Genomic DNA, 22,541 nt, shown 5'->3' on the forward strand with positions numbered 1-22,541 from the left:
TACAATGAAAAGAAAGAAATAATGGTTGTATTCTGAATTTAGTTCTTACCTTTTGATGAACATTACCTTTATCTCTTATTTCTTCCTTCCTTTTTCTATTGGCAATGGCTACCATGTTGTTTAGGGGCAAATCTTTTAGAGGCACATTAAAGTATGCCACTTTATGCATGAATGGTTGTGACTAACTAACAAGGCATCTTTTCCGGGCACTTGCAATGCTCATGCCAAAAAGGGTGATCAATGGCCGCTTCTACCTATTTTGATGGTCCATATGGGATTTCGAACCAAATAGTGCTCCCATCTCAGAACAGTATCTTATCTATTGTCACTGTCACATTATTTAAATCATTTTTAAATATCTATATTATTAGTATGAATATATAAAAAATAATATTAAACTTGGTGCATGCTTGGTAAATGCTTTCTCGTTTACGTTCTTTGGTTTTGATATAAAGAAGATACCTCGAAATGTTTTGCTATGGTCAGGTGGGAGGTTTCTAATTTTATATTTCAACAATACCCAATTGACATGCACATTACTAGTAAGTCATTTTTCTTTTGAAGCCTGTGTACTGTGCACCTACTCCATTTGACTAGTCTCTATTTCATCATCGATTAATTTTTATCCCCCACATGCACGCGTACATTAAATATATTTTGACTCTTAATTTTCATCGTTGACTTTCTATTTGACTAATCTATTGCATCATCACTGCTAAGGAGGTCCAAACTATAGATATAATCAGTTAACTTTGGATTGAGTTGTTTTGCCCAGAAATTGAACATAATCCACAGTGAACACCCTACTGAAACTCACCTTCAAAATAGTAGTGAATTGCAAAGAACGTGTGAATATTTCTTAATATGTTAATTAACTGAAAAAGACACATGATTATTTTAATGTTATTTATTATAATTTTTAAAGATTATAAAAAATAGTGTTTAACTTATAGAAGTTAGAGTATTTTCAAAAAAAAATTTTAAAAAAAATACCTTTTAAAAATATTATGCAAAATTAAGGTAAAAAAATGATCAGATATCTACCCCACAGGTCCCGCTGTTAATTTTGTTTCCTTCAGGTGCACACATGAAGCTTAGGATCCGTTTGCTATTTGAAAATGTTTTCTATTTTTATGTTTAAATTTATTTTATTTTATATTTTCTAAGATTTATACACAAAACAATAAAAACATTATTTTTCAGTATTTTCTGTACACAATCCTAAAAATAACAAAAAATATTTCAGAAACTAAACAATTTATTACGCTCTAAAGTCTAATCTAGGAATGAAATATTTTCCCTATTGGTAGATCTGCAAATATATTTGCAAAAGATATTTGTATATTTATAAAATAACTGAAGATAAATATTATATTGTTTGTCTCGTGGTAAATGTATGCATATAAAATATATTGGGTATTAAATTTATTTAAATATTGTAATATTTTATACAAAATGGACTGTGTTTTATTTTATAGTATTATTTACAGTATATTAACTTATAACAATGTTATATAATGAATTTATATTATATAATATTAATATAATAAGATATCATAGAATATTATATGACATTTTTATTTTTTAAATGTGTTTAATATAAATATCTACAAATATCCGTCACAAACATATGGATATGAATACGGATAATTGCCCATTCTGCTCCATTTCTTTAACATCTCTTTCATTTTTATTTATATGAATATTTTTTTATTTTGGTTAGTATAATTAATAAATTTAAGTATATATTTTGTAAAAAAAATATCTAAACCATCAATATAATACATTATAACATGCGTTTGTTTGAGAAAGCGATATGTTTGACTTATTTAGTTATCGGTATTAAATTATGTAGTAGTTAATCTATCTTCAACTATTAATTAATTTACCTTCATTTATAAAGCAAAATATTTAGGATATTTTTATGAAATATATTAACTAATTTATAAAATTTAACTATAATGAAAACGGATAATGTATGTTTTTTGTCACATAATAAAATTCACATTTGAGTAAGAGTAAAAATAATTGAACAAGGTGTGATCCTTTCTGAGAGTCTGAGACTCAATTTAACCATTTTATTATTATATGATAATTTGAATAAATTTCTCAAAAAATATTTATAGGAATTAAACATTAAATAGTAAAAGAAATTAAACTTATTTTATAAATTAAAATTAAAATTTATTTATTTTCTTTAAATTTTAGGACTTTCTTTATAAATAAAAAACAATTTTGGTTTATCTTCTCCAAATTTTTAAGAAAATAAGTTATTTTTAATTTATGAGAAATTTTTTATTTTTTATATTAGTTTCTCTATCTTATAAAGATTTATGTAAAAAATTATCCAAATTAAACATTTATATCATACCTTTTATTATAAAATTTATTTAAATAAATCAAGATAAACTAATAAAAAATATGCTATTTTCATCAGTTTAAAATAAATTATAAAATTATTATAAACGCGTAGTAAACATTTCTAGATGGGTAAAAATATAATGTTAAATTAATGATCCCTGGCTAGTATGTTTGAGATTTAAAATGGATCAACAAGTATACAATTTGAAAATATTATAATAAATATTTAATGCATCATCGTTATTATGTTAACTATATTATTTAAATAAATCCAGCTATTAAGTTGATGAGACTTTTTAAGCAGTCTAAAGCTTGACTTTTTAACAAAAATTAATTTTAAAAGTAAAAATGTAAATAAAGTAAAATATTTATAAATTAATTAAATTTAACTTATTAAATACAATACTAAGGTTATTTATTTGGCTAATCAAATAAATATAAACTTAAAGTTATATTTTATTTTTAGAGAGTCAAACTTATGTGTCATAGATTTAACAATAATAACTCTTGTTCTTTCGCCCACACATATACATGTATGTTTCATTCAAATAATTATATTTTTATTTGGTATATTTACTTGAAAGATTAAATTTATTTTATTATCATCATATACTTACTACTTTTTTTTTTCCAGAAACCATCTTTTAAGTAAGTTACAACTTTTTAAAAAAAAAGTAATCCATCGTTATAATTTTTTAAGTTTTTGTCTCCAATCTCATTTTAAAAAATACAAAATTATATTTTATTATCAGTTTACTTTTTTTTAACATAAAAGTACATATTAAACACTAAAGTAATAAATAAAAATAGTTAAAAAAATGTCAATTAATGAAAGAAAAATAATTATCATAATTAAGTTAATAAATTGAGTTTAATTTTTTAAATCATGTTAAATTTAAAGTATTTAAATAAATTATTCAAATTAATGATATGTATATACAAGTTAAATTTAAACTTTAAGTATTGAACTTGGCTTGGCTTGTTTAATCACTCTTATAATCTAAATGAATATTTTGCATATGGAGAAGGAAAATAAACTATAAATACACTACTTGCTACCAGTGACACCATTGGTAATATTTACAATTAGATCATTATTGATCTTTTTATATTTCGTTTCACTAATTAATGGTTAAATCACACGTAGACAAAAATTGAAACAAGAAATGTTAAATTAGAGAATAAAATGCTTAATTTACATAAATTTGTTATCCAAATTTATGATAAACTTATTTTTACTTTTTTATAAATAAACTCTCATTTGTAGAAAATTTCAAATTATATATATTTTAAATCAATCTGAAAATTAACAAGTAGTAATTTTTAAAAATATAAAGAGTGAATCATAAATTTAGAAATTTAAGAAATATATGAAAAGCGAAATAAATTTACGATAACCTAAGATTCGATGAAATTATAAAGACGCAGAAAATAATTTGGACAACTTTATGTCCTTATCCATGAGCAATACAAAGGGAATAACGGGCAGCAAACCTTTTCCCACGAAAGAATAGAATCCCTTGAACGGGGAAAAGAAATGAAGAAATGAAAAATCACTTTTAGAATCTGAGCCAAGCCGAGCCGGTGGACTAAGCGTGGCTAATTGGGGCATTACGACGTCGCGGCCACCCACAAGGTCCACGGCACAGTGGCAACACAAACGTTAAGGAGTGGCTGACGGAGTGAGTCATAGTAACAATAATGCAAAGGGTTCCTTGTGAGTTACGACCATGCGCGAGGGGGACCCACCTCAGCCTACCTCGTCGTGGGAGTGCCACAACCAACGATAGAGGCTCTCAGTGGCCCCCAACAACAGCACCTCACAATACCCCTTCAACTTCAATGCTCTCAATTTATTATTCTACTTCCAATTGCCAAGGGGATGGGTCCCACACTGCTACCTTTTCATTTCTTTTGGGGCCTCCACAACTCGCTAATTACTATATTAACTGTTAATTTCCTATCAAATTACACCTTTGCCCTTCTCCACCCTCCTCTAATTCTCTGTCCTCGTCTTCGGAACTAAAGCTTATAACCAAGTACCAATTATTCAGCTGTGAGTATATCATTTTTTCGTAACATGCGTAATGCTGCATGTTATAATCATTTATATATAGAATTTTTTTATACAAATATTATATTTTAACTTTTAAATTAATTTAAATGATTATTAATAATAAAATTTTATTACAAGAAATAAACATGAATTATATTTTTATAACTTTAATATAAATAATACTTTCTAATAACTTTTTTTTTACTTTCAAATGATTAAACTTAATCTTACGAAATAAATTTAATATTTTTTTCACCTGTTTTAATTTAAATTTAACTTAAGTTATGCCCATGAATATAGTGAGTAAGTCTCTTACTTAAAATTTTTTTTAATCGTTTTACTCGAACTAACCTCTTTTAATAAATAAATTTAATGTTAAACTCTATTATTATTATCAATAACAATTCAAGATAATAATATTTTTAAATACTATTATTTTCAATAAAAAATACTACATATTAAAAACATTGTTGTATAAATAAAAAAATATTTCATATAAATTATTAATGAATTAGAAAAATTATTTATATAAAAATTAATTTTTATAGCATAAGTTATATTTAATTTTATTTTATTTAATAATTTTTATTAAATAATTTAATTATAAAATTAACGTATAGATTCAAAGTTTTAATAATATAAATTATATATATACTGTCAAATCAATCCAAAATCATTTAATATTTTATTCACATACATTAAAATTAATCTTATCTATTTATCTACCTATCTATAAAAAAAAATGATACTTGAATTATATTTTTATAATTGTTTAATTTTAACAAAATTTAACAATATAATCAATCTTATATTTAGTTATAATTTAAAAATTAGATTGACAAAAAAAATGTTTTATATAAATTATTAATAATGTAATATTAAGTACAATTTTTACTAATGTAATTTAATTATTTCTTATATATATATATATATATATATATATATATATAAACTTTTTATATATAACATTTTTTATTAAAAATTACAGTATGTAATACATTAATAATATTAGGTGTCGTAATTTTTCATAAAAAAATATTAATTCAAGATTGTTTTTAAATAATAAAAGTGAAATAAATAATATTTTTAATAAATAATAATTATTGTTAGATGCTACTCTTAAAAGTTAATGTGAATATATTTTTATTAATTTATTACTGTATATCTTTAAACATATATTAAAAAAATCAATCCTCTTATAGAAAATGTCTCTTACCACTATCGTGTATTTATTGCTATTCTTTATTTAGTTTTTTAATTTAAATATTATCATCATTAATTTTAATTAAAAAATATAATTTTAAAAAAATACGTTAAAAAGGACAATCAACATTTTAGATTAAAGGTATACTTGTTCCTTTTCATAATATTTATATAAAATATTTGTTATTAGAAGTTACAATATTTAATACATTGATAATGTTAAATTTTATATAAGAAAATTTATTATTTTTTTATCATGTGTCTTTGAATATATGTTCATATATTATTTTTTAATAAGTTTATTTTTATTCTGAATAAAATTTATATTTTATTACTTATGAATGAAAAATTATAAATATTAAGAGAAAGATAATTTAAAATTATTGTCAATTATCGGTCGTTGTAAAAATCTAAAACTAAAATGGTCTCAATTGCTTGTGATTTGTGAATAATGTTGAGACCTGAACGACGAGGGAGAAAAAGGTAGTAATAGTATACCGTTATTCCAGAAGAAAAACATTAACGCACACCAAATTAAGGAGTATAATTACTTTAATTTTTTAAAATACGTGTTGAAGTATTTATTAATAGAAGGTCTTTTTTATGACATTTAATACTAGTAATTTAACATCAAAATACATAACTAATAAATATTTATCATCAGAACTCGCAAGCAATGAATATTTATAACCAAACAGGAAAAGTAATTTGTGAATCAACGTAACAGTGGTTATTGCTTTCTGAAACTTTTGTACCAAAATAGAAAATAAAATTGGAATTAATATAATTTACATAAATAAAAACCTTTTTAAATATTGATATTTTTTGATATTTTTTTTTCGATACCAACTTTTTTTTTATAAGAAGTAATATTTATTTGAAGTTAAATAAAAAATAAATATACATTCTTATGTAGTTACTCTTGTAACAAAATATTTCACATGACTTTTATATATGGTTCCTACCTCTCATGTAAAGTCAGTATAATGAGTTTCGAAGTTCGATAAAATTAAAGTTTGAAATTTAAATTAAATTGATTTTTTTTTTTCGATATGATAAGTCCAGTACAAACTAGGCACATAAAAACTAAAAAAATTGAACTTTATTCATTTTAATCCCCATTTTTATAAAATAAAATAAAATAATTATTATGTTAGTTTAACTTGCTAAAATTTATTACTCGATGGGTTAATCTGAATGGGTTAAATAACCCGCTTTGCAAACTTTATTCTTATTATCTTGGAGGGTTGATAATTGAGCATAATTAGCTACAGTCTATTATCTGGGGAACTCTATCAATTGGATATCGCTCATTTATGTAATTCAACTTGAATTTAATTAAATTATTATGAATAATATTGGATATTAAAAATATTTTAAATAATGATTAAAATAAAATAACCTGGTATAAAGTAAGTTAATTTAAGTAATAACTAATTAGTTACTAATATTAGAGGTAAGAAAACATTGTAATTCCAATTTTGGGCGGGCACATGAAGAGGGGTGCCTCTTTAGAAAAATGGTTAGGAAAGGGGGAGAGAACTGAAAAGTGTACGAAAGGTTCTTCCACTGCATAATAAATCCCTCTCCTCTTTCTTCCCCTGCCCTTCCTTGCATGTGACTCATTTCTCATTTCTCAAACTAAAATTAAAGTTTTAAAATCAAAAAAATAAAAGAAAGAACCCATTGTTGCAACAATAACATCACAACCCCCCCCTCTCTCTCTCTCCTTTTCTCTTTGTTCTGTGTCTTCTCTCAGAATTTTCACACTGAACCATCTTCCCCTGTTCATGGCGGCTGTCCCAGCATCGCGGACCGATCCACCAGCAATGGTGCCGCCGCCGCTCCTCGTCTCCGACTCCTTCGCCAAGGACGCCATTATCGCCTGGTTCCGCGGCGAGTTCGCCGCCGCCAACGCCATCATCGACGCACTCTGTGCTCACCTCTCACACCTCGCTGCCTCCTCCTCCGACTACGACGCCGCCTTCGCCGCTATCCACCACCGCCGACTCAATTGGATCCCTGTTATCCAGATGCAGAAGCATCACTCCATTGCTGACGTCACTCTCGAGCTTCGCAGAGTCGCTGAGAAGAAAATCGAGCCCGCAGGTGGCACCAAAAGTGAGAGTAGCTTCGACGAGAAAGGGAAAATGGAGAAGGATGTTGCCGAGAGTGTTGAAAACGGCGGCGACGAAGCTACGGTGGAGTGTGATTCGCCGGACAGTGAGATTACTGATTCAGGTAATAATCAATTACACAGTGATCTTCGTGTTTTTCTCTCTTTTCAATATCATTGAAGATTCACTTTTAATCTATATTTTCCGATACTGTTTCACTTGAAAGTTGGGAATCGATTCGGTCTTTTTTCTCTTCCTCCTTTTCCCGGGCAATTGAAAGGCTCTGTTAACGGCTTAGTTGTTTTATTTTTCTTTTTTAATTTTCAGATTAGTTATTTGTGTTTCGCTTGAGATCACTTTTTTTTGTTCTTTTGTTTTTGTTTATTGGGGATTTCTTTTTTGGCGAATGATTCAATCATGAAGGACGATAGCTTTTCTGCGTGTCTCTTCGTAGGAGCAAACTGTTTGCTTTTCTTTTTTTAACAATATTCGAGTTTTATAAAATAATTATTATTAGGAACAGTTATATTCTTTCCTCGCTGTATCGCAAAGAAATCGAACAAACCGATATCTGGCATGAAAATTAGTTTTCCAATTTGTTTATGCATTGAAGTCAATTTTCGGTTGCGCAATGGTAGACCGCAGACGTCGTTCAACGTTTTGATTTTTTAAATTTCCATGACTATAGTTTCCACTCATTTTATTGGCGAAGCAAAACCATCACAAATATTGTTGTTTCTTTTTTCCCCACCCTTTCCTTTTAATATGTGTTTGTAACTTTTGATTTTATATAAATGCCGATGTTATTAAAATAATTGCACGCAACGAATATGTTTGATAATTTATTTTCATTACTTGATTTTGAGTGAAGATTTTTTTTATGTCAGTTTTTATCATATTATATATATATATATATATATATATATATATATATATTATAAAACAGTTTTGTTCTCTATTATCCTGAAGAATATAGATAAAAATTGATGAATAATTTTTTTATTAAAATTACACTAAAAGCATACTTATTTAGTAAACATTATAATTTTTATTTTTATCTTTATTTTAATTACTTAGCAAAATTAATTATAAAATACTTTTTTTCAATCTTTTTCCCCCAGTCAAATAATTTAAGAGTTTTTTTAATTATAATTTTTGAGATTGAATTTAAATATCTAAAAATAAATTTTTTTATTTAAAAAATATATTTATTTTAGTAAAATATAAGTATAATAAATATTTTCAAATAAAATTTTCTTATATAGTTTTCATAATGTAACACTACTATATTACAGAAGCTGCAAGAGAATGTGAAAATTAATGTGAATCAAATAGGTGCTTTGATTTTTAAAGAAGTTTTGGGTGGCTTTGGTGTTACGGCATACGGTTAGTTGGGTTGTAGAATACAATTATAGTAACATCTAGAGATGTGTGCAATGATTCTTGTTACAGTCAGCAGAACGATCAGAGCCGGTTGCACGATGCTGTTGTTGACGTGTCACGTGAGTGGTTCCATCTACTGATATGGTGCCACGTGCGGGTACGGGATTGAATGGTGGGTTTTGACATTTTGGGTGCTATTCCCTATGAAACACCCTGTTCAGTGTTGAGTTTCCTTATGTCTAAGTTGGCGAGTCAACACTGTCGTCCTCCTGCTAATGGGTGAAGGATCCAATGAATGGACTAATGGGTAGTACTTGAAAAAAAGAAAGTGAATAAATTATGAGAAAAAAGAAAAGCAAAACATTTTTTTGATAAAAAGCAAAACATGTTTGAGCAGCCGGTTGCATTTATACCCTTATGGGGAACAAACGAATCAACTTTTGTTTGTTACATTGGCCTGCCCATTTTGTCACTATTAACTGGACTGAGCTTGGGACAATGTTATTGGCAATACAGGGGGAGGACTAACCATAGCTACTTTGTTGGAAGGTGGCAAATGTTTCTCAATCATACAGAAAAAGCAGTTGTTAAATGGTGAAATATCAGTTTAACAATCTAACTCATAATAGTGATTATGATATGACAATGCTTAGGGTAAGGTTGCTTTATTGCTACCCTTGCTGAAATCTCTCAACTCTCCGCTAACCATCAAATTACAAAATAACCATAAAAGGCTTGGGGTCAAACTAACAATGGAAGTCCCATGTTGTCCGAGTACAAATTTATACAATCAAATTTCTCTGGACTCGATTGAGAGGAGGCAACCCAAGATGTGTGTAATAAATTGTTTTCTACTATACTAGTAAATGTGATGGTTAGGATAAAAATGAGTTGCATTTTAATGCAAAGATAAGTAAATCCATTCCCCCTGTTTTGTTGAGTGTTAAAAATTGCATGGATTTTCTTTGGTTTGGTAATGCAGGATCTCAAGAAATGCAACCATGTTTGGTGAATAGTAATATATGTTCCAATCATGAAGAATGTGAAGCACGTTCTTCACAGATAAAGCTGACAAAAGGTTTCACAGCAAAGGAATCCGTGAAGGGGCATATGGCAAGTTCTTTCATTCACATCCTCAATAGTCAATACATTTGTTTTTAATAGAGAAGCCTGGATTCATAGAGCTGATATCACTAGTTTTTGTAATAAGAAGCAGCTGGATATTGCTGATTGACAGATGATTGCAATTGACTGCAATTAGCAGGTGAATGTTGTGAAAGGATTAAAGTTGTATGAGGACGTTTTTTCTGAATCAGAAATCTGCAAGCTGACTGATTTTGTAAATGAGATTCATGCTGCTGGCCAGAACGGGGAACTCTCAGGTAAGTCACCATTAACTTGTTATATCTGGTGTGGGTATTCACATTTAATTTCCTTTCTTCAAGCTAATTTCTAGATTTTTAATCGTCTTGGTCATCTGCAGTTACAAATGAAATATGAAGACATATGGCAGCTGCAATTTATTTTTATGGTCTAATAATGACTTTTGTGGGTTTAATTTTGAGACTAGGAACTTGTACAACAGAAAACAAATTTCTTTCAATTTATTTAATAAATCAATGTAGTACATGCAATCAATATCAGGATCTTTGCCATCCCTAATGATAAATCGGGTGTTTTAGGGCTTACTTTATCTTTCTTGACAGTGTTGTGCATCACAAGACAGGTTTAGAGTTAGACACAGATAATGATTATCGCAAGTTGTCCGATTGTCTATAGTATTTTACGTTATAAACCACGTCTTCTTGAATAAATGTAGGTGAAACTTTTATATTATTCAACAAACAAATGAAGGGGAACAAGAGAGAGCTGATTCAGTTGGGTGTTCCGATTTTTGGCCAGATAAAGGACGATGCCAAAAGTAAGGATAAATTATTAAAAGGATCTGATAATTTGACAGTCTTTATCCACCTTAATAAAACTGTAATTTGGTATATATATGTAAGGATGGTATGAAATTCAGCCTTTTCCTTCCTTCTGTTCACAGGCAATATAGAGCCAATTCCAGCACTTCTCCATGGTGTCGTTGATCATCTTATTCAATGGCAATTAATTCCAGAATATAAAAGGCCAAACGGTTGTATCATCAACTTTTTTGAAGAGGTATATATATTTCGTGTTTTCCTGATTACTTTCCATATCCTAGTCCTGTATTAGATCTTAGAAAGTTACTATGAGCATTTGTTTATCCGATGGACTAACATTTAACGATGTCTATACAATTTTATAAATTGTAGGGGGAATTTTCTCAGCCATTCCTGAAACCACCGCATTTGGACCAACCTGTATCCACCCTTCTTCTCTCTGAATCAACTATGGCTTTTGGACGTATTCTTATGAGTGAAAATGATGGGAACTACAAGGGGCCACTCATGCTCTCATTGAAGAGAGGGTATATATTAAACAACTTATACTCTGTGGTCTTAATCTTCCATTTATTTTTAAGATTCTAATCATATTGCTGGATGCAAAGGCAGAATACCTTTAACATCCACTGGACAGCTTGTAAATTAATAATGTGCAATGCAACTGCACAACCTTTCTAGAGGATTAAACTACGAGTTTATATAATTCCCCTATTATTTGGTTAGATTGCTTCCGTTTTCCGTATATTTTTGTAATACATATACTTGCAGACACTTTGGGGGAGAATTTATCTTATGTCCTGAAAATATCAATTGGTAGATTACAGAAGTGACACCTAGTTTCAAAATGTCAGCCTTTGCAGAAGGTCCTTCGGAAGTCTACACCCTGATCCCGGAAAGCTCATTTTTCCACTTATTTTTTTTCTCCTCATTCATATAATATGATTTTAAAGTGGTTAAGTTCTCCTTGTTGAGTAAGTATTAGGTTCTTTTACATTAACGGTCTGAAAGCTTTTGAGAGGGCGTATGGCCATCACATATTGACAGGATTGGCACCTTAACGTTGATATGTCTTAGAAAAGAGATGATAGTTTCCCATTTTAAGCATTAATTCAAACCATTATTTTTAGTTATTTATTATTATTATTATTATGTTTTGCATTCCTTCAATTGTGTTCTTTTGATCCATAACATCGTAGTATTTTACAATACGTGATTAGATGGTGATACACCTTGCAGATCTCTTTTAGTAATGAGAGGAAACAGTGCTGACATGGCAAGGCACGTGATGTGTCCGTCTCCTAACAGAAGGGTGAGCATCACCTTTTTTAGAGTGAGGCCAGACTCTAATCAATGTCAATCACCAACTCCAACCATGACAACTGCGATGACTCTTTGGCAACCTGGCATTGCTAGTCCATTTACTTTGCCAAATGGAGCTCTAAGTGGCTATGAGGCTATGGATATGATGCCCAAATGGGGAATACTTAGTGCTCCAATGGTTATGCTAACCCCTATGCGCCCTATGGCAGTGAACCCCCGCAAACTACCTCGGGGTGGGACGGGGGTTTTCTTGCCTTGGAAAGGGGCATCCAGAAAACACGCGAGGCATCTTCCACCGCGTGCCCAAAAAGGACGCCTTATGGCGTTACCTTCTCCAGTCGAATCACACATGGGAGAGTCCACTTCTGAACCCAGCATTACTGTTGAAGGATAGGTATGATTCTAGTCTCGAAGCAGCCTTGGGTTTAAAGAAATGTGAATCAAGAAAGGTGGTTTTCCCGCCTCCAGCTATTTGGCCTGGACTCTTGGGAGTATTTTATTTTGTTGTACAAACGTGCCCAGGTGCTGCTAGAAGAGTTTGTTTCATTCATTTTTTCCCACTTTTCTCTCTTTCTTTTTAGATAGATAGCATAGAATCTAGTATTTACAATACAGTAGTTTATTATGAGTTCCAATCAGCTTAAGGGCTTTGGAGAAGTCTAGCTTCCAAATATAAAGAATGTGAATTATATCAGCGTTAGAATTTTGTAAAAGAATGATAATTTATATTTTCATTTTAGATAATCAAATCATCATGAGGATGCATGGTTATGATCATCTACTTAATTTTCCATTTTGATGTGTTGTGAGGATCAGTCCTTGTGAAATAATTTGATTTTTATAAATTATCTGTAATCTTGGTAATAACCTCACCTAATGGAATAAGGTTTGGAAGTTGTTGTATCTGTAATGGTAATTACCTGTTGATACAGTTTCAACTGAAAGAAAGGGATTGCTCAATGCTTCCAGTGAAGGTTTTCTTCTGTAGTACTCACTTATCCTGGATCTTTCTACAAGCTCTTATTCAGGATCAATATATCAAATATACGAGTTGTTTAGTTAATTTTTCTATTTTTTTATGCAATAAGCATAGTATAGCTTCATCTCATTGTTTAAATAAAACACTACTAAAACAAATTTGGCACTGAATGGAACAATTAGTTAAAACACAAATTTCCACATGTAGGAGCCATATCCAATTGATTCCAAATGGGCGAATTTACGGGGCCAGTGGCCACCCATAATTATAATCCGATTCGTGAGCTATCAAACAAAAAAAAACAGCAAGGGAGACAACAGCACCCAAGAAGTGTATCTAAAACAATTGATAAAAATTAAAGAGACGTGGCAATAAAAACTGTAGCTCTTCATTCATACATTTAAAATGTGGAACGGTGACACTTCTAAGAAATTTATACAAATATAAAATCAAAGAGAGAATGTTAATTTTCGTATCAAAATCACACTTGCGTCTATATATCACAGAAAGTGCATGACATGTCTCACGCCTTAACAGGCTCATCATCATCTTCAATTTCCCAACTCAAGTCGTCTTCTTCTTCTTCTTCTTCTTCTTCTTGTGCAGCATTCAGGCGCTTCCGCAAATCAACTTTGCTTGGGCTGCCCGTTCTAGTTGCCTTCTTTTCATCAATTATACTAAGATCCTCAATCTCATCCCACTCAAGGTCTTCCTCCTCCTCATGCACCGAGTGCTGACTTGCAACCGCTGCAGATTTTCCTGCGTCATCCGTCCTCTCCATTATCACTTTCTTATCAGAATCTGCAGCAGAGTTATTCTTATTCCTAGTGTTATCCACTTCGTTGCTAGTTTCCTTGCTTCCATAACCCATCTTCTGAACAACCCCTGAACTCTTATCAACCTTCGATTCTTCAGCAAACTCAGCCATCTTGTCACCAAGTTCCTTACTTTGCAATAAACCATCTCTCTTTTCTACCTTAGACCCCTCCTCACCAGAGTTATGTACCTCTTCCACATTCATCGCCTTTTTTCCCACCACACTATCATCAAAGCCACCACGTTGCAACTCAGAATTCTCACCACCAACCCCCTTCTTTATCACATGCTCCGGTTTACCATGACCCACATGCTCATGCTCATCCTCATCCTCATCAACATCATCATCATCATCATCATCAACATCCCAACTCAAATCCTCCTCTTCCTTGGACATTCTTTTCACAAGCCTAGCCCTCACATCCTCAGCTTTCTTAAGCTTATAAACTTTATAATAATACCTAAACCAAAACGTTTCTCGATCAACAGTGTTGGGAACAACCTTTTTGTAAACGCTCTCCATAGTCTCATTCTCTCTAAGAATCCCCTCTATTTCGTCACTCTTCCCTTCCAACGAAACCTCCGATTTCCACCTGTTATAATCATCCAAATCCTCAGGCACTTCCGTGTAAGTACTAACGTCACCCTGGATGCCACGAACCTGCGAATCAAATCTACAATAGCGTTTCGAACTCAAACCCTTTTCGCCGCCTTGCCTTTTCTTGTGGTTTCCGTTATCCGAATCGAGGATGGCATCCTTGCTCTGAGATATGATCTGAGCAGTTCCTTTGACCACGGTGTTTCCTAAATGATCAATGGCGTGGCCCACCGATTCCAAAGACCCCTGAGCAACCTCAATTTCCTTCTTCAAACCGGTGCCGAATTCCTGAAGATCACGACGGTAGGTTTCGATAATTGATTCCGATTTCAAACTCAGGGTTTTCAATAGGCCGCCGAAGTCCCACGCACCGGTGCCGGAAGGATCGGATCGGTGCTCGGTCGGCAAGGAATCATTACTCGGTGCGTCTGGCAAATCATTTCGGTGCGCATTGTCGGATTGGGATTCGGGAGGATCCGGGTCGTCAGAGAAAACGGATTTAAAGAAATCCATGAGGAACGGTGGAGAGTGCAATGCAGAGACAGATATTAGAATTGAATTCTTCTTCTTCTTCTTATCATTATTAATTGTTTAAATTTAATTTTTAGACTGAGGTTAAGATGGAGAATGTTTGGGGAAGAAGCTATAGTGCACGTGGGATATACAGCAACTAATAGCCCGTAATCTAAGTTGAGGATGAGGCTTTATCACAATGCTCTCCACACACTTCTGTCAAGAAACCAGAGTCAAAGGAGCATTTGTTTATTGTTTACTTATACAAACAAATTATAAGAGATACTTTCGGTCCATTAAATTTTTTAAAAGTAAGATATTATTATTCAAAGGAATAAAATACGTTTTTATCAGTTATATGAAATATTATTCTTTTTTATAAAATTTTATAAGTTATACTTTTATAACACTCATTATTTCATATAATTTTATTTTTGAAACTTCATATTTTCTAATACATTTATGAAAAAAACTAATAAGAGTAATATTTTATAAAACATCTTGATATCGTACACCTAGAAATCAAATGATGATGCAGATCATATCATCATCACAACCAATGCCAATGGAAAAGCTATTGCTCCAAGAATTATCCTTGTCTTCTCCAGGTCCCTGAAGAACGAAGGCCTTATAAATAATCAAAGCTTGATCTTTCAATTCCTTTCGCACTACACTGCTAAATGCTAATGCTTAAATTTAATACACTGTAACTCTTTCCTATGTAACACTTTCAACCAAGTTATATATCACCTACTACAGTACTCTTTTCTGTCTGGCAAACCTTAGTTATTTGTTTAAGGACCAATTCAATTTTAAAAGTATTAGTACTCACAATGTATAAAAAATTGAGAATTATCTGTTTATTAATGTACATTCCGTAGTTAGAGTTTAAATCACTATGGAATAAAAGCATCTTGTTATATGTTCCTTTGATCAGTAGATATAACAAGTACCATCACAACACAGTAAAAATTAATGTGGGTTAGGGAAGTATTCTTTTTTATAATGTAATACCGATATGGAAAAGTAAAATTAAAAGCCTGTTATAGGAAGGCCCATTTAGAGGTGAACTACGAGGCCCAAACTGCGAAGTTAGATTAGAGACAGAGGTTCTGAAAATGGTGGTGGTAGCACGGTCAGAATAGTGAAGGAGCAATGAGAGGGATACAGTTACCGTTGAGTCAAACTCAGAAGGTTCGTCTTCAGAAGGCTCTAGAACTGCTTGAGTCTCTCTCATCCAAGGTGAACTCCGATGCTTCTGTAACTGTTGCCGATTCCATCTCCGTCAACCACGAAGACGGCGTCTTAAAGGGTCATGGAACCGCTGACCTTAACGGCGAAGTCGTTGCCACTGTTTGCGGCGTCGTCGAGCGCGTCAACAAACTCGTCTATGTCCGCGCGTTACGCTCCAGGTAGTCTTCCTTCTTAACTTCTCGACTTATTTGAATTTTTGTTATTATAATTGTTAATGGAATGTGGTGAATCGCAGGTACAAGCCTGAGGTTGGTGACATCGTTATAGGGCGTGTTGTTGAGGTAAATTAACAGTTTCAATCGTTTGTTTGAAAATTTTACTGATATGCTTATTGCTCTTCTCTTGCTCCTGTCATCTTACTGATTATTGTGTAGGTTGCTCAGAAGCGTTGGAGATTGGAGATAAATTACAGTCAAAATGCAGTGTTGATGCTTTCTTCTATGAATATGCCTGATGGTGTTCAGGTATTTCGTAACTCCTTTGGGGATGTCTTGTGATTCTTTAAGATTAGAAAGAAGAGTATCGGTAATCAATATAGCTTGTGCACCTTTCTTTTAGAAAATGTAGGCCCATTTGCTTGTGTTTTATTTTTTCTACGATCTTTCTTTTGAATGAAAACATGTTTAACAAATTTATGTTAATTAATCTGGTTTTATTTTATTTCAAAAAGTTTCACTGCATTTGTCTAGGAACAGTATCTTTTGAAAAAAAAAAAAAAACTCTATTGTAATTATAAAAGTACTAGTTTTCAAAGATCATCCAAACATAGCCCCTAAGTAAATGATAATCTTGCTTAATTTTGATAGAATTGAAAGTATTGATGGGGTTTTTAGCTGTGTCAAATTGCTGACATAGCTTTTTGTAGCCAAGGCATCATGTTAATGTTGGGTGGAATTATGGATGAACCGGAAGCAGATGTGTATTTAGAAGTTTCTGCTGTAAAACTTCTACTTCCTATCATTGTACAATGTAATATTTGCTATCGAAGGTTAAAAGCAGTTTGTAGTTAGTATGGTTATTTAATGTATTTAATATTGGTGGGGCATTGATACTGAGATATCTTGCAGTTGTCTTGGGATAGGGTTAGGGCTGGAGCTTTTGGGCAGCTTTTAGGTGCAGAGCCAGTGTTAATTTTGATCATTTGGATTTTGGTGCAATACTGATAATATTGTGACTGCAAGAAATATTTATGACCCGAGTTGTATATTCTGTGTGATTCTATATTTGCGGGTGGTACATGTAAGTCTTTCCTCATGCAGTGAATAAATTGATAACCTTTTTAAGTTTGGGTACAGAAACCCTAATCTTGGAAGAAATGGTGCTCAAGAAATCAGTAAATCAAGGTCTGGGACGTAATTGCCTATTAGGCTATTAGCAAAACAATTAAACAGTTAAGTCCTTCAAAGTTTTGATATATACAGAAAGAAGTATCATACACAATTACATTTGGTTCTGAAAGCACACCGTCGGATTTCTTGCCATTTTGTTTTCATCTTTATCGTACGTTGACTTTTCTGTCCTTATTAATCTTGGAATCCCCTTATTGAAAAATATTCTCTTCACTGCTAGAGGCGGAGGACAGCTGTAGATGAACTGAATATGCGCTGTATTTTTGAGGAGAAGGATGTAGTTTGTGTAAGTAATTGAATTATGTAATAAATTACTGACATTAGATGAAGGAAACAACAGTTTAGTTTCCTGAATTATTTACGTCCACAGGCTGAAGTTCGTGGTTTCCAGCATGATGGCTTACACCTTCAGGCAAGAAGTCAGAAATATGGAAAGGTTTGTAGTCTTGAAAATCCTTGTAACTCGGTTACAATTTTTTTTACTTGCTTCTGCTTTTCCCCCAAAAAGTGTCAGCCAGTTACATAAAGTACGGACAGTAGGAGAAAAGGAAAATTCTATATGAGATGGGTATTGTTGCTTACAAATATGTTTATGCTTTAGATGTTAGGCAAAAATCCTAGAATGAAGTAAAATAAAATTTTGGTTGTCAACTTACGGGGACAATATAAGATGGCATGTAATATGTTCGGACTTCTGATTGCTTAAAATGTTTTCGGATAATATTCTTAAGTCTTTTACTATTACTAATGGCTCTCAGTTGTATGACAGCTTAATAGAGGTCAACTGCTTACTGTACCTCCTTATTTAGTGAAGAGACAAAAACAACATTTCCATCATCTAGAGCAGTATGGTATTGATTTGATACTCGGGTGTAATGGATTCATATGGGTTGGGGAACATATTGAAGCCAAAGATGACTTGGTAGAAGATCAAGTGAACCAATCTGATCATCAAGTTTTATTGCCAAATAAAAATTCCTCGAGTCTTGAAGAACAAGAGAAAAATTACACAACATTGGAGACGAGAAAGTACATATGCAGGGCTGCTAATGCAGTTAGAGTATTATCAACGTTGGGCTTTAACATTACACTGGAAATAATCAAGGGAATTATTGATCTAAGCCTTTCTCTGAATCTTGATATACACGAGATGCTTGGTTCTGAGTTCTGTGTTCTGGTTGCCGAAAAGGAGACAGAAAGGAGAAGCTCAAATAAAAAGAAGCGGTAGATTGTGAACTTGTGATTATAAAGCCAGTTTATAAGCTTTATTATTCCTTTGCTCTTTTGCCAAGGGATAAAGCAGTGGAAAGAAACCGTTGCAACTGTAGCAAGTCTTACTTCAATATTGTTCCAAGATCCACTCTCCTTTCTCTACTTTTGGTAGACATAGTTAGCTTTGAAATGGTTGTTAGTAGATTACCTTATAGTAACAGAATCTGATTTTTGAAAATGTAGGATTTCCTCCATAGTTTGAAGGAGCTTGAAGCTTCTTTTTTAGTTCAAGGTGTTGCAACTTAAGGTGATTTGATGAATAGTTTGTTTGAAAGGCCGGTAGTCACATTATTTTCAGTGTAGCCACTTACCAACCCGTGTCTCTATTCTTTTGTAGTCTTTTGTTTGTTTCTGGATCATCCTTTTGCACAGTCGTCTTAACCAAATTATAGCAAAAATTAATGGCTCAAATATTCAAGTGTCTTGTGGAACAAGTAATATTACTAGTTTAGCTTCATTAAAGTGAGATAGTAATATAAAATGATAAAAAAGGGTGAATTTATCCATAATTGAAATTAAAGTAATTTGCAAACTTTGAATTAATAGTCCTAATTCGAGACTGAATGTATTATATATAACTTTCTTCAATTTACACGCTCTCTCGCACTTACTCTCTGTTGAACAGGAACAAATAGAAAAAACTATCTTCTCAATTTTCTTAAATTTTCATCCAGTTAAGAAAATATGTTACAGATATCATGGCTACATCACATTTCATCTTTGGGAGGTTCTTGATAACATTAGGAAATTTAAAATTACGAAGTGCAAAACTGTTTTAAGAACCTATAGCATTTTCCTGAACCTATAGCACTTTCCATTTGATTATAGGGAAAATGTAATGATGGTATCTTGCTCCCTTAGTGGATGCAAAAGCTACTAGAACTTCAACACGATATAACCTAAAGTTCGGAAGCATGGAGTGCTCCAAGGAATGTTACATCTACTTTGCTGTGTGTAATATAATTGGGATCCATGATAAAGTGAAGAGCCAACATGCTTTGAATAGCAGTTAATTACCAAGTTTTGGTTCCCTAATCCGTTCTCTGAAGCCATCCAAACTGCATGAGACATGATGCTTCAGACAACAAGTTACAATAAAACAAAGCTAACAACAAATTTGGATAATAAGTACCTTCCACGCATACATTCCAAAGAAGGCTATTACATCTGCCGACCAAACAACGGCAAAGGACTTCCAAAAGAATGGAATTGCAACATTGAGCAAAGGGACGAGTAGAAAAAGATAGTTAAGAGCTTCTTTCTCATTCTTCGAGCAATCTCGAGCTCGTAATGAAGGAATTGCTGCACACATACAATGAATTTATATTCATCATTATCAAAGAATGCTGATAATAGGCTTTTTCTGATAATCATAAATTCTTTTCCATCAACTAAAGAATCATAGCAATTAGGACATGAACAAATTACGGATCCTAACTGCATTTGGTTTCACAGGAAAGTATTATTACTCTTTCTCAGAAAAATGATTCTAAATCCTCCTAATTGCTAAATAAAGAAAGAATTGAATATATTTTATGTTTTTAAGACATTATATGCATTCATATTTCCATATAACACTTATTTCATAAAGAAATTATAAGGAATAGTGGAAACATACGGTAGGAGGATATAGTATTACTCTTCTCAGAAATGCAAAATTTCCTACAGAATGGTAACTAGCAAAGCATAAAGTAGCAAGCACTTGTTCTTTCGCAACATTCAATTCAGAACGAAGTTGGCAAGTAAACACTTACTGAACATCCAAATGGACCACATTCCCATTAATCTCCAAATGTCGGGTTCGTTCGAAGGGAATATGAGATTAAAGGACAAAGCTCCACCTAACAACATTGATGCATACCCTTGAACCTCAAAAACACTGTACAAGGCTGTTCCTGGTACTGCAGGATTTTTTGTAGCCGTAGAAGCCCTTGGTGCAAAGGTGGCAGCAGTCTTCTGAGCAACCTGTCACATAAAAAAAGAAAATTCAGAACATGCCACAACAGAAACTTTTTTTAAGCGAATTTCTAAGAAAGCAAGGTTTTTAACGAAATGGACATCCTTTAAATCTGAATTGAATTGGAATTGAAGGATGATCCAGTACTGGGAAGTAACCTTTTTAAGTTCCTTGTCTATTGGAGCAGAAAAAGTGGATGTTCTATCGTTGTTCTGTTCCACTTTCATCTCCTCTGCAAGTTCCTCATCTACTGTTTGCGTGTCTAGTTCATCGGAAGTGGCACGTGCAGAGAGTGTGCCGCGAACCAGAGAGTGTGATAAGAAGTTGGTAGTAATCGACTTTGGAAGCTTTGTGGTGTTTAGGACCGAAGAGACAAAAGGGTAAGGGACCCCAGAAAGGTAACAATTTGTGGAAACAGGTGAGATCAATGTGTTCATCTTTTGGGGGTTTTGAAATCACGTTCTCATCGGAAACTGAAACTCGACGACGATGAGAATTGAGAAGATGGAAGATAAGGAACGTGAGGTGGAATTGGAACGCAGCAAAGCAAATAACGTCTAAACGACAACGTCCACGAACCCGGTTGAACTCCACGGTCTCAATTTACTTATTTCGCCATTTTGTTTTAATTTACAAAATAATTTTCGTATTCTTTTTAATAAAAATAGATGATTTAAATTAATTTAATCACATATTTCAATAATATTTAACGATTGAAATCAGATTTATTAAAATTGGTTTTATTTAATTTTACACCAAACAGTACTTCACTTTTTACTCGTTGCATGGGCTTGTAAATTTTAAATTAATGATCAAATATGTTTGTGGAAATATGTTTCCTTCTCTTTGAAAAAATTAAGTTTTTATTAATTTTATTTAAGTATTTAAAAAAGTATCAGAAAACTAATTGTTTGACAATTATTTATAAAAATAATAAATAATAATAAAATACGTTTGCTTAAGTTAAAAAGGTTTAATGATATATACATATAATTTTTAATATATTTTTGTATAATTACTCATTAGATAATTATGGTGTGTGCGTCATGTTTCTTAGACAGATTGTACTCCTCAAATGACTTCTCTTAAAAAGTTTCTTCTGATTAGTATGATGTAATCGAATTTACTGTTTATGCACAATATAAAGAAAATTAAGTGATTTTGTCCAACAACATATATTAACATTGTCGTCGACACTCAGTAATTACAAGTGGAAAAAAGAGACAGCAGCACATATTACTATTAATTATCTTGCAGCGAGAATATTATAATCGATGATGCCACTCAATCCAAAGCTTAATACACCAGTTTCTCGATTTACAGTAAGAATATTATAAAAGTTAGGCTTAGAAAAATTATTAACTATTAAAAAGTCATATTTATATTTAATAAAAAGTTAAAACTATGTAATCTTTATATTTTTATAAATTAAAAT

General features: G+C 31.8%; 4 protein-coding genes across 7 annotated transcripts; 2 read left to right on the forward strand and 2 right to left on the reverse strand.

Annotated features, from left to right (window-relative positions):
• The first annotated feature begins 7,145 nt into the window (after window positions 1–7,145).
• On the forward strand, window positions 7,146–13,258 carry LOC113862968 (RNA demethylase ALKBH10B-like). Of its 3 annotated transcripts, XM_027496303.1 has the most exons (9): window positions 7,246–7,701; window positions 7,780–7,861; window positions 10,103–10,233; window positions 10,385–10,502; window positions 10,940–11,041; window positions 11,168–11,283; window positions 11,418–11,572; window positions 12,285–12,466; window positions 12,545–13,058. In XM_027496303.1, the coding sequence occupies exons 1-9, from the start codon at window positions 7,411–7,413 to the stop codon at window positions 12,760–12,762; spliced, it is 1,395 nt and encodes a 464-aa protein (XP_027352104.1). In that variant the 5' UTR covers window positions 7,246–7,410; the 3' UTR covers window positions 12,763–13,058. The 3 variants fall into 3 exon arrangements, with proteins under 3 accessions (XP_027352103.1, XP_027352104.1, XP_027352105.1); XM_027496302.1 differs by having other exon boundaries at window positions 7,146–7,861; window positions 12,285–13,258; XM_027496304.1 differs by having other exon boundaries at window positions 7,247–7,861; window positions 9,190–10,233; window positions 10,382–10,502; window positions 12,285–13,141.
• Window positions 13,259–13,870: 612 nt separating this feature from the next.
• On the reverse strand, window positions 13,871–15,274 carry LOC113863311 (BSD domain-containing protein C22A12.14c-like). Its single transcript, XM_027496847.1, has one exon. The coding sequence runs from the start codon at window positions 15,272–15,274 to the stop codon at window positions 13,871–13,873; it is 1,404 nt and encodes a 467-aa protein (XP_027352648.1).
• Window positions 15,275–16,397: 1,123 nt separating this feature from the next.
• Window positions 16,398–19,555, forward strand: LOC113863265 (exosome complex component RRP4 homolog). Its single transcript, XM_027496789.1, has 6 exons — window positions 16,398–16,686; window positions 16,764–16,809; window positions 16,903–16,992; window positions 18,098–18,163; window positions 18,248–18,313; window positions 18,647–19,555. The coding sequence occupies exons 1-6, from the start codon at window positions 16,430–16,432 to the stop codon at window positions 19,103–19,105; spliced, it is 984 nt and encodes a 327-aa protein (XP_027352590.1). The 5' UTR covers window positions 16,398–16,429; the 3' UTR covers window positions 19,106–19,555.
• Window positions 19,556–19,668: 113 nt separating this feature from the next.
• Window positions 19,669–21,705, reverse strand: LOC113862802 (protein RESISTANCE TO PHYTOPHTHORA 1, chloroplastic). 2 transcript variants are annotated; one of them, XM_027496010.1, is made up of 4 exons: window positions 21,265–21,705; window positions 20,904–21,114; window positions 20,282–20,451; window positions 19,669–20,207 (listed from the first exon to the last, which is right to left on the reverse strand). In XM_027496010.1, the coding sequence occupies exons 1-4, from the start codon at window positions 21,541–21,543 to the stop codon at window positions 20,181–20,183; spliced, it is 687 nt and encodes a 228-aa protein (XP_027351811.1). In that variant the 5' UTR covers window positions 21,544–21,705; the 3' UTR covers window positions 19,669–20,180. The 2 variants fall into 2 exon arrangements, with proteins under 2 accessions (XP_027351811.1, XP_027351810.1); XM_027496009.1 differs by having other exon boundaries at window positions 19,697–20,207; window positions 20,295–20,451; window positions 21,265–21,680.
• Window positions 21,706–22,541: the final 836 nt, after the last annotated feature.

The sequence above is a fragment of the Abrus precatorius genome, unplaced genomic scaffold, assembly GCF_003935025.1.
Source record: "Abrus precatorius isolate BTA unplaced genomic scaffold, Abrus_2018 Scaffold3, whole genome shotgun sequence".
In the NCBI taxonomy this organism is placed as follows: Eukaryota; Viridiplantae; Streptophyta; class Magnoliopsida; order Fabales; family Fabaceae; genus Abrus; species Abrus precatorius.